At 42.4% G+C, this 12,297-nt stretch overlaps 1 protein-coding gene across 7 annotated transcripts in view; it reads right to left on the reverse strand.

Annotated features, from left to right (window-relative positions):
- The window catches only part of THADA (THADA armadillo repeat containing), a 358,450-nt gene that overhangs the window by 35,962 nt on the left and 310,191 nt on the right, over positions 1–12,297 (reverse strand). For all 7 annotated transcript variants that reach the window (XR_012655623.1, XM_075064366.1, XM_032775058.2 and 4 more), the window contains one exon: positions 6,507–6,638. Coding sequence is in view for 6 of the 7 variants with exons in the window: in XM_075064366.1 (XP_074920467.1) it covers positions 6,507–6,638 (132 nt within the window). In the remaining variant the exon portion in view is untranslated. The remainder of the gene's footprint in view (positions 1–6,506; positions 6,639–12,297) is intronic.

Below are 12,297 nucleotides of genomic sequence, written 5' to 3' on the forward strand. Positions count from 1 at the left end.
GGGAGGAGTACAGAAATCGATTTAAAGAGCCCTTTATATCGATATAAAGGGCGTTGTAGTGTGGACGGGTACAGCGTTAAATCGATTTAACGCTCTTTAAATCGATTTAAACGCGTAGTGTAGACCAGGCCTTAGTTTTCTGATGAGGGTATGAGAGGGGGAAAATAGAGATGGACTGACGGCTTCAGAATAGCCTGATAAAATGTGAATTCAATGGAAAAACAACAAAAAGTCTAACACAATCAGTAAATTTAACTAATGTGAAATAATTATTTTGCCCTGGGTGAAAGGTAAAACAATGTAGCCAAACCCTGCTCATTACTGAGACACTACAAATGCTGTAGTACTGCAATTGGTTTGACAGGTTTAAGCAAGATTCAGCAAGAATGCAGTGATGCACACAAGACATTCACTCACTGAACTGTAAGTCCTGTGTCTGTCTTCATATAAACTTTAGATGAAGTCTTAGGGCTTTGCTCTCTAAGTTAAAACAAAACTTCCTTTACAATTTGGGGGAATGGGGTGGAGAATTCCTCCTTGGCTCATCCCCTGCCTTTAACAACTACTACTACCAGTCCTTCTGTTAATAAGAGATGCCCTCAGATTTCCCTCAACTCTTACATACCGGCGCCCAGAAATGATAAGCAACACTTACATAGTGCATTACATTTTCAAAGTGCTGCACAAACATTAGCCACAGTGGTTAATCTTCCCCCCGGGGAGTCTATTTTTCTATGGTCTCATGATGAGAGAGAGAAAACAACACTGTGTGTGCGCGTGCATGTGTGCGCGTGCACTGAAGAACCTGTGTTGGTGCTTCAAAGGTTGGGATATTAGTCACCGAGTGACCACTTTTCCTAGATGACACAGAGACACAGCAGGGAGCAGCACTGAAATCCGGAGAGATGGCTTTGAATTGCCCTGTGTCAAATGAGGACTTCTGGCACATTCATGTTATTTGTTGATACTTTCTTAATGGTAAAAAATTGGAATTGTAGGTTCAGATTAGGATTAAGAGGTCTACATTTTTGGCCTTCAGAACAAAGATTATTATAGGCCTGGGACAACATTTTCAAACACACCTACATGACTTAGAAGCCCTGGTCCTGTTTTCAAAAGTGATATAAGCATTTAGGAGCCTAAAAATCCCATTGATTTTCAATGAAACTTAGGCTCCTACATACTCATACTACTTTTGAAAAAGCGATTTAGACTGCTAAATTACATAAGCCCGTCTAAAAAATTTAGCCTCCTTTATAGCTCTACTCCCCAGTCTACAACAATGTAACTAAACCAATGTTAAATCAATCTAGTTAATCTGGTTCTAGGTCCTAATGTACATACACTTAAATGGGTCTTAAATTTACCAGTATTAGGGCTAACTTATTTAAGGGTATCTACATTAGAGGTTTGCAAATATTTAACCAGGACAATTATAAAATGATTTATTTAAACAGGTGAAATTTTTCTAATCTCAACAAGCCCACAGCCTCACTCAAGACATTTCTTCCTTTGTAAACAAAAGCCAAACTGAAAATGATACAGTAATAGATGCAGCTTTCATTCGAGCCTTGAATTACCCGAACATCTCAGGACATTCAGGAAAGTGACCATGAGTATAGGAAGGAAGGTCCCTGTTCCTTATTTCAATCATCTTTCTTTTAAGGAATAAACTCTGGGATAAGCAATAGGGCTGTGAATGGGTCTAGACAGTACATGGCCATGGGTCATTAACTTAATTAGATTTCAAAGAAACTATTATACATTTACACTGAAAACAATACTTCTTGTGCCCTCCCTCACACTAACAATCTCACAGAAGTTTACGCCTCAATGCATGAGGAAGCAATAACAAAGTCAGTATACATCCAATAACTTTAGTCATTGACTGGATTTGTAATGGTGAGGTCATTAGTAAGACCTTAACTACCTGACAAGCTTCCATTTTAGGCAAACAAAACAATAATTAATCTTGCTCTTAATTAGACAGTTTGGTTTCCATGTGTCATGACTTTCTCAGAAAAATGGCACCAGCCACCCGCATCTGAATCAATTTTTACAACAAAATTAAATCCAGCTTTTCAAAATAAATTAAAATATATATATAAAATGAACTTCAGTTTACTGACAGTATTGGAAAGTAACACTAGTCTATAAAAAAGAAATGTGTTTTTTGGTTTAGCACCGTCTCTCTCAGAAAAGATGCTCTTCTGTGCACTTTTCCTTCCAATCCACAAGAAGGACAAAAGTTTTATTTACACACCATTGTCACGTTGGTAACTGCTTTATATTATCTTTATTAATTTGTCTGTATTTCTGCCACTGCCATCTAAAACTAACTCTGATATGCAGCTGCATGGATTAGCCAGTAGATGGAGCTGAGCACTGCAATCATCAAAAACCATGGACTATAGCAGTGGTTTTCAATCTGTGATCTGTGAACCCCTCAGGGTACGCAGACTATGTCTAAGGGGTCTGCGAAAGGTGACTATGAAAATAAAGTTTCAGGTCACAGAAAAGGCATTCCGTTTTTCTGATCAGTCAAAAGTATGTGAATATCCCACCTACAGGTAAAACCCGGAAGTGCTGTCATTACCACAGAAGCCCACACCTTAGCACCCTTTTTCATACTGAGTGAAATGCCATGCCGAACACGAGCAACATTCATAACTGAATTCTGTTTAGTCAGTTTTCAGTCTAAGACTTCTATGGTAGTGGTTTGTGGAGCACAGGCTGAATTTCCATAAGGGTCTGTACCTCCATTTGAACATTTTCAAAGGTCCGCAAATGAAAAAAGGTTAAAAAACACTAGTGTATTGTACTAAATTATAATGCATTTGTTCTTCAAGGAGGTCATTTGTTCTTCAAGGAGGTCATTTAACATATCAAAGAACTGTGTAAGGTTGTAGTTGTTACTGGGCATAAAACCATACTAAAATGTACAGTAAGATCATTTACCTCTTATCTCATTATTCTACAAACATAATGCATAGCCTAAAAGAGGTACATACGGTGTCACACCAGCCTACACTTGCCACACATGTGTGGGGTAAACACAGACATCACTAATGTGGCAGAAAATATGGGAAAGTGCACCATAACTGTTATATGCGTGTCCCAAAACAACCAACTTCATAATTTGCTATTAATACGTAGACTCAGATTTCAAATATCTCATCTGGTAGAAGCAGAGGCAAAGTTAAGATTAGCTCTATCTTGATACATGCAACCTAGATGGAGCTACTATAAGGTGGGTGCATAATGGTTGGAAAACTGTTCCCAGAGAGTAGTTATCAGTGGTTCACAGTCAAGCTGGAAGGGCATATTGAGTGGGTTCCTTCAAGGATCAGTTGTAGGTCCAATTCTGTTCAATATCTTCATCAATGATTTGGATAATGACAGAGAGAGTACACTTATAAAGTCTGCAGATGACTCCAAGCTGGGAGGGGTTGCAAGTGCTTTGTAGGATAGGATTAAAATTCAAAATGATTTGGACAAACTGGAGAAATGGTCTGAAGTAAATAGGATGAAATTCAATAAGGACAAATACAAAGTATTTCACTTGGGAAGGAACAATCAGTTGCACATGTACAAAATGGGAAATGACTGTCTAGTAAAGAGCGCTGCAGAAAGGGACCTGGGGGGTCATCGTGGATCACAAGTTACATATGAGTCAACAATGTAACACTGTTGCAAAAAAAGCAACCATCATTCTGGGATGTTGCAAGCAAGACACAAGAAGTAATTCTTCTGCTCTACTCCGCGCTGATTAGGCCTCAACTGGAGTAGTGTGTCCAGTTCTGGGCGCCACATTTTAGGAAAGATGTGAACAAAATGGAGAAAGTCCGTAGAAGAGCAACAAAATTATTAGAGATCCAGAAAAACATGACCTATGAGGGAAGATTGAAAAACTTGGGTTTGTTTAGTCTGGGAAGAGAGGATGGAGAGGGGACAATATACAAGTTTTCAAGTACATAAAAAGTTATTACAAGGAGGAGGGAGAAAAAATATTCTTCTTAATCTCCGTAGATAGGAGAAGCAGCAATGGGCTTAAATTGCAACACAGCTGGTTTAGGTTGAACATTAGGAAAAGCTTCCTAACTGCAGGGGTGGTAAGCACGGGAATAAATTGCCTAGGGAGCTTGTGGAATCTCCATCATTGGAGATTTTTAAGAGCAGGTTAGACAAACACCTGTCAGGGATGGTCTAGATAATATTTAGTCCTGCCATGAATGCAGGGGACTGGACTAGATGAACTCTTGAGGTCCCCTCAAGTCCTACAATTCTATAATTCTGCACAGAGGCACACATGCTCACTACTGTACTCTTTGCTAGGGAAAAATGGGACCAGTTTGAATCTTATATGAACCTTCAGGAACAGCTATCATGCCATGAATAGCCTCATTGGATACATTACATTAATCAAACATTAAAGGAGAAGCTGTCCTGTTAAAAAGTTCCAGCACTGCCTCTTCACGGGAGGCTTAAATATGTCCACAAAAAAAGTAAACTCAGAGCAGGTGCTTGTGCAAAATGCTGGTACTAGTGATGTTCACAAAAAAGAAGGTAGGGAGGGTGGTTGGCATTGCCAGCACCAAACACTCATATTTCTGACAATTAGAAAAAATAATAAAGAAGACGGATTTCAGCACGGTGACTTTTGTATAATCATGGCAGATAGACAATGTATTCTAATAAATGGAAAATCCTGTTGACATTCTTTCCATTTAGACTTCTATTGGCAAAATGACATCAATTATATGTCTTACAGGCTCAGCACGAAAAGCTAGACATTGCAGCTATATCAATCTCCAGGAGGCAGTATATAATAATACATTGGGTTTTAGGGCTGGAGCAAGACTTGATGAACTAAACAAAACAGATGTCTCTTTAAACTGAAAATATAAGAAGCCGTAATCACTCACGTTAACTAGTGTTTTTGGAGAAGAAGAAAAATTACAAGGTTTAACAATAAGCTTTAAAAGCTTTCATTGCAGGACCTGAAAATCACAAAATGTATGACAACAGAATGCTTGCCACCCATTTCTCATTCTGATCTATACAGAAATTAAACTTTCATGCTCAATTACTTTCATTTCCATTGTAAGATATGATGCCAAAGAAACAGGATTAGTCAAAATAATGTAAGATACCATCCAAGTTCTATGGAATAAGATTCAAGCTTAGTTAAAGCTAATAATAGTCTTTGAGCTTTTTTTTGTAAACTAATAAACATAGTACAAATCAGCAAACTGAGGCAGAGAGAACATAAGGGACCTGTGATGATCTGGGGAATCTAAATATAATTTATGAATTCTGGTTGGTATTATGAAGTAATTGCTGTATTACGAAATGTCTCTATATGTGTATCCATCAAGGTCAGGTAGGACCTAGCACATACCCAGCCCTAGGGACAGTGGCGAGTACTTACTTTAGCAACTGTGCTTTAGTTACCAGACAATAGACATGCTAAGAAGGTTTGCTGGACCTGAGAGAAGATAGTTTCTACTTGTATGCAGGGGAAGGGGAAGAGAAGAGAGTGGAAAGTTAGGAGCAGCAAGGCGAAGGGACAGAGGCAACAAAGGAGGAGTTTTAAAAAGAATCACAGAAGGAAGACTCAAACATAGACATAGGAAGCATGGGGAGAAGAGGAGAAGGGGATGATGGATGGATGGCCCCATATGACTCTGACCCCAGCCCAACAAATGCTTTTGGATTGGTGAGGAAACTTCTGGGAGAAGGTATGTTGAAGCTACTGGGGGAGTCTGAGCAGTCAGCACTGGCCCAGGGGCTGAGGAGGGGGCTGCATGGTCACAGCTTTCAGGAGAAGGTGCCAGACCAAAGATTCACACTCTAAAAATGTGTCCAGAGGCCCGAACACAGCAGCAGTGGCTAGGCTCCATTCAGACTCTGTTTGCTTAAAACACCGGAGGTTCAGCAGCTGGCAGGTTCAGCACCTGGCTCCCTTCACAGCAATCTGGGAAGTGATCACATGAGGGGGCTCTTCCCAGGGTCCCACCAATGAATCAGTAGCTAAGACAGGAATAGAGCCCAGGAGCATTGTTTCCCAGTCCCCTGCCATCTCATGTTAGAATATTTTGACTGCACTGCCCTGGGGTCTAAGTAGCCTCTTTCATTCCTTATCTCCAGTTATGATTTAATATAAACAGATCAGGATTTCCAAAATTACTACTTATACCAGAGCCAGTCTGACTCATGACAGGAAGACCCATCTCTAAGCACTGTAGCAGTCTCTCCTAAAAAACTACATAACTATATTCACATTATACCAAGAAATGTAAAAACCAAAAAAAAGGGGGTGTTAAACCTCCATAACTGACCATTTTCTTCTACAGTATGTGATGTCACACTGTGATAAGAGATGTGAGAGTCACTTTACAATTATCAAGCATTAAAGCCCTGTCTTTTGTGCTGAAAAGCGAAATATTTTCTTCTCTTAAATACCCAGTAATGTCCAAGTCAACAGAAAAATTACCAAACTGTACCTGTTTTGTTACAGATATTGCTTTGAGACTGGGCCACCCTTATGACATCAGCAGCTGTATCCCTTACTATCAGCTCTTCACTCTGCAACAGCAGAACTACGCATTTCCACATGGCGAGTGTACTGGAGAGACCTGAACATTTACAAAGAGGCAAGGGATTTAGAATTTTACTTCTTACAGATAAATCAGAACAGTTACAGAAATATTTATTCTCACATCTAAAAATGACAAAATTTAGTGAAACGCACAAAAAAAGGGGGTGAAGGGGAGAAAAGGGGAGGACTTGTGGCAATGTAGTCAAAATGCTGTTTGCTCTGTAATGCTGAAGTCTGAACAGCCAACCTATTTTTCCCACTTTTCTTCTCTTTTATCTCCTGTTAATGGTTGGCCCTGTCTAGTCCTAGGAGCAGGTAGCTGGTGAGAGGAAAGACCATCTTCAGCATCAAACCAATGCTGGGATACTCAGAGTCCTGAGTAACCACTAATGCTCTGACATTTCTGCAGTTCCTGTGAGTGTGGAATTCTTGCTGGGCATTAGTAGAGTGCTGTTAATGTGTGGGTGAGGATCCAGCAGGTCCTTGAAGTAATGACTTTTGGCTGGAGGTTCTATCTGGAGGTGTCTGGGGAACAGCAGTATGTTGGGTTGATGCTAAGTGGCTGTATTAAGAAAGCCAGCTTGATGGTACTGCTCTCTGGAGCACCTCAGCTGAATTTATTGCTCAGGTTGTGAACGTCATTGATGATAAAGAGAATATACTGGGACTTCTCTTGAAAAAGTGACTAACTGCTGACCACACCATATCACAGATTACACTCTGGAGACTGGGGAGCAATGCAGTGGTTGCTTAGGTTTATTTCTACCACATTGCTGTAGGGGAAAGCACTTTTCTGTCAGGTTCTCCCTCAGAGGTTTATGTGATGGAGATTTAGGTGGAGAGTTAAGCCCATGTTATTGCTTGCACGTAGTGGAAGATTCTTAGGTATTGTGTACCCAGTAGGGTTGCCAACACTCCTTTCACCAAGAGTCTCTCAGAATCAGGCTCTACCTCCCAGAGGCTGCTGAAGTCAAACCAGGAGATTTTAGGCCACTAAAAGTAAGGCAGCGCAGCGGGGCTAAGGCAGGCTACCTGCCTGCTCTGGTCCCGTGCCTCTCCCAGAAGTGGCCAGCACGTCCCTGCAGCCACTAGGGGGAGAAGAGGGCTCCATACACTGCCCCCACCCGAACCACCAACTCTGCAGCTCCCATTGGCTGGGAACTGCGGCCAATAGGAGGTGAAAGGGCGGTGCCTGCAGGCAAGGGCAGCGTGTGGCGCCTCCTGGCCCCTCCCCCAGGGGTCACAGGAACATGCTGGCCATTTCCAGGAGAGGCGTGGGGCCAGAGCAGGCAGGGTGTCTGCATAAGCCCCACTGCACCGCCAACTGGGAGCCGCCCAAGGTAAGTGCCGCCCAGCCGGAGCCTGCACCCCAACCCTGAGTCCCCTCTCTGAGCCAGCACCCCAAACATCCTCCTACACCCCAACACCTGCCCCAGCCCTGAGCCCTCTCCCACACCCAACCCCCCTCCCAGAGCCTGCAGCCTGCACCCCAACCCACTGCCCCAGGCTCAGCTGGGAGCCCCCTCCCACACTCTGAACATCTTGGCTCCAGCCCAGAGCCCGCGCCCTTTCCCGCACCCCAAACCTCTGCCCCACCCTGGTGAAAGTGAGTGAAGGTGGGGGAGAGTGAGCAATGGAGGAAGGGGGGATGGAGTGAGCAGGCCGGGCCTTGGTGAAAGGGCAGGGCCTCGGGGGAAGGGGTGAGGTAGGGCAAGGGTATCTGGGTTTGTGTGATTAGACAGGGAAACTGGCTATCATACTGTAGCATAATAATTATTCTTCTATAGCTATTTCAAGATAGTTTCCCTTGCATACACACACTTGGAGACTCTATTTCAGAATAATAAATCCACTTTAATAAATCTAGAATCAAGGCACTTTTATTCTGGAATAGTTTCCACACAAAGGGTGGGAGGCGTTTACACCAGAACAGCTATAGTGGAATAATTATTCTGCTATAACTATGCCAGCCAATTTCCCTGTGTAAACAAGTTCTTACAGTGTTCTCACAAGAGATGGGGCAAAACTGAAAATGGCCTCTCTGGAAAGGCTTCTTTTCTTGACTCCTCAGGCAACACTAAGCAAAGGCAGAGAGGAGAGTCCAGATCATTCCCTTGAGTACTGTGATCCTTTTCCCTCTAAGAAACATTTTCTTCTTGTATTTATTTCTCTGATTGGCTGAAGTTGTTTAGCATTAGCTTTTTTAAACTTCTATCTTAAAACATCAGCCACTGAACAAATGGATAGTAGAATCAGGTATAAATTGCCAACCTCTCCTTTACACAGGTTTCACACAAGCACAGTTCCACAATCTTCAAGAGAGTGGCTCCTGATTTATACCTGTGTAACTGACAGCAGAATCAGGCCTTTTACTTGGTATTATATTTCCGTGTGATACATTTAGTGTTTGTGAAAGATGCCAGACTGTCAGCTCTCTAGAAAACATGCAGGATGAACAGTCCCTCCTCCTGTCTTAACTCAGGCCTTCTTTGGCCCTCTTCTTGGGGAGAAATGCTAGGTCAGACTTGCCTACTCTTCAGGCCTTGCCCTCGTTGATAAGACTATCAACCAGGGTGCCAATTAATGACAATTTTGGTTTCAAGTGGGACACATCTGCCAGAAAAGGACTGGAATTACTCACTCATTTCACATTTTGATCACTGCTAACTGTAGCCCAGTTCAGACCAGTGACAGAGATGAAAACTTTAATATTCCAATACCAGTCATTCAAACACCCCAGTCTCCCTCATTTTATATTAGTGATAAAATCTGTCTTATTACTGGCTCTAACTTTGGTTCTAGGAGTCAAGATTTCCAAATGTGCTAATCTCAGGCACAGTACATAAATGCTGCATCTACCTGGTACCAAAGGATTAGCATAGATTTAGCCTAGCTAAATGCTATCAGTATCATTTAACAGACACGTTTCCAAACAAATAGTTTATTGTCTCATTTTTAGCTCATTCGACATCTCAGAAAATATGTCCATTTTATATATTAAGCAAAAATATATTAATTTCTATTCTCACTTTCTTTCAAAATTAATTTACCTTGAAAGTCTGTGAGTCAATGCAAACTTGGCATTACATCAAAGCTAAGCTTTCAAAAGCTCTGTATATGTTATCAAACATATGGAATACATACACTCTTCATATGTTCTTAATGGGTTGAGTAAGTTTGTTTATTATCTGATCAAACCCCACCATCCAGCTTTCACATCATTTTATTATGTTGTATATTATGTTAAACAATTCAACAGCCAGAATCTAAAAGTTTCCGGTTAGGCCAAGGCAAGAGATGACATACTACAACTAGCTAGGATACCCACACACTTCATGTTGGGGGTCCAAGCTGATCGTCTGAGAAGGTCAGAGTGGAATTTCTTTCCCCCACCTCCTATGTACATAACTGCACAGATGGCTAGACACATTACGGAAATTTCTCACTTTCATATGAACCACAAGCTACTGATCACTGGTGGAGGCTGCATGCTAGATCCACATTCTGCACCACTATGGTAACACCTATCAACTTATAGGTAAATTAAAAAGTGAGATAAATAGCAGTGTAAGTAACTTAAATGCTGAGGGGCAGAAGGATGGAGCTGTACCAGGAAAAACAACTAAAAGAAGGCTTTAAGAAGGTGTACAATAACGTAAGGGGCTAGAGGGACAAAGGGAAAAAAATAGGAGTCAAGACACTGCCTGGCTCACAGAAGTGGCAATGGGATATAGAGTGTCAACTAAGAATCATGTATTCAAATCCATTTCAGCAGCAAGTGAAAATAGCTACCATCTGAAGACTGCTTTGTCACTAGGGTAAAAGGAGTTGATGGTATAAGTCCAGTTCTAAGGACACTGTGTTCATAGCACACAAAACTCACTGCCATGACAGTTGGCAGCATTGCTGGAAATCTAAGCAGAAAGGCCAAAGAAAGTCTGGGCATGGAGATCAGATTCACCTCTCACCCACCTCACTTTGGTTTGTTTGTGAGAGAAAAATGGCAATGCCACTATTTATGCTGTGTCTGTTTTGTGTATCACTAAAGAATATTGATTTTCAGGACTGTCAGTGCGGCACCTTTTTTTTAAGCACTAACTTCACTCCCTCCTAACCATTTATTTATTTAAAGAACTTTGAAGCCAAGCCAGACCAATACAATCTTCATTGCATATCCCCGCCATCCTGTTGTAGACACGAGATCAGAGATGATAGCTTTTAGATGACAGACTAATGTGCAATGGATAAACAATATCTATTTTATATATCTTTAACTAGAGCTGGGCAAAATTTTTTGGATGAAGAGTTTATTTATAGAAATATGCAGTTTGGGGTCATCCAAAATGATCTGAAAATTCACCAAATATTTTTGTCCCAATTGTTTTTTGGGGAGGAGGGGCTATATTCACAAGGGGACTTATGAGCTACTCACAAAACAGCCTCTGCCTTATAGCATTGTGATTATAGCACTCCCTGGAGACATGGCAGATCCAGGTTCAAGTTAACAAGGAGTTTTGCAAGGGAGTTCTCCAGGTGAAGGAGGAGCAAATACAGCATCTGTGGGGTAAGTGACTGTCAGTAGTGTGTGTGTGTGTTTGTGTTTGGGGGTTACTTGCTGTGTGCTGAGCTTGTGTTTGTCAGTCTGTTTGTTTGTTTGGTGGTTTGAAGGACTGTGTGCTGTGGCTGACAGTTGGAGGCTGTGAGCTTCAAAGGAAGGTTTGAAAGCTCGAAGCCTCTGGTAATTGGCTGAGCCTTAATCAGTAGCCGGGACATAAACTCAGGCCAGGGCTTTATACAGCCGCGCACAAGCGGCCAGGGAGCTTGCGACCAGGGGCTGCTAACAGGAAGTTTTGCAAAAGAGTTGGGAAGGGAGGGGGGGTCCCATGTCGGTCCTACCTGTTCCCTTGTAGTCCCCTTAAAACCTAAAATCAAAACCATATTCCAAAACCCCTTTCTTTAAACCACCCTTTCATTAACTAGGAGACAATGCAGGTAGAAGCCCAGCAGCAGAGCAGGGGCTATCCAATTTATTGCGCTGAGTGTAGCACATATGACTACCCGCCTTGTGGGCGGGTGACGTATGTGTGCAGTCAGTGCAAGGAGCTCCTGGCCCTCAGAGACCACATACGGACTTTGGAGGCCAGGGTGGCGGAACTGGAGGAGCTAAGAGAGGCAGAGAGGTATGTTGATGAGGCTTTCCGGGACACTGTAGAATTGTCCTACCTCCGCTCAGACAGCCTCTGTGCTGTTGAGGAGGAAGAAAGGCTCATGGAAGCAGAGCAGTCAATGGGAGCAGAGGGAAACCTTCCCATAGTTGGGACCCTCCTTCCAGATGGTGCTGGGGTTGCCTCTCACTCTGAGGTTACCTCTCCAGGGGAGGGCACTCCAGTTGCTAGGAAAAGGCAGGTGTTAGTAATGGGAGATTCGATCATTAGAAACATAGATAGCTGGGTTTGTGATGACCGGGAGAACTGTATGGTGACTTGCCAGCCTGGTGCAAAGGTTGCGGATCTCTCGAGGCATCTAGACAGACTTATGTATAGTGCTGGAGAGGAGCCGGTGGTCGTGGTACGTGTAGGTACCAATGACATAGGAAGGGTAGGAGAGATGTCCTGGAAGCCAAATTTAGGCTGCTAGGGAAGAGACTGAAATCCAGGACCTCTATGATGGCATTCTCAGAAATGCTCCCAGTTCCA

This window comes from Chelonoidis abingdonii, chromosome 3 (assembly GCF_003597395.2).
Source record: "Chelonoidis abingdonii isolate Lonesome George chromosome 3, CheloAbing_2.0, whole genome shotgun sequence".
NCBI classification, from domain to species: Eukaryota; Metazoa; Chordata; order Testudines; family Testudinidae; genus Chelonoidis; species Chelonoidis abingdonii.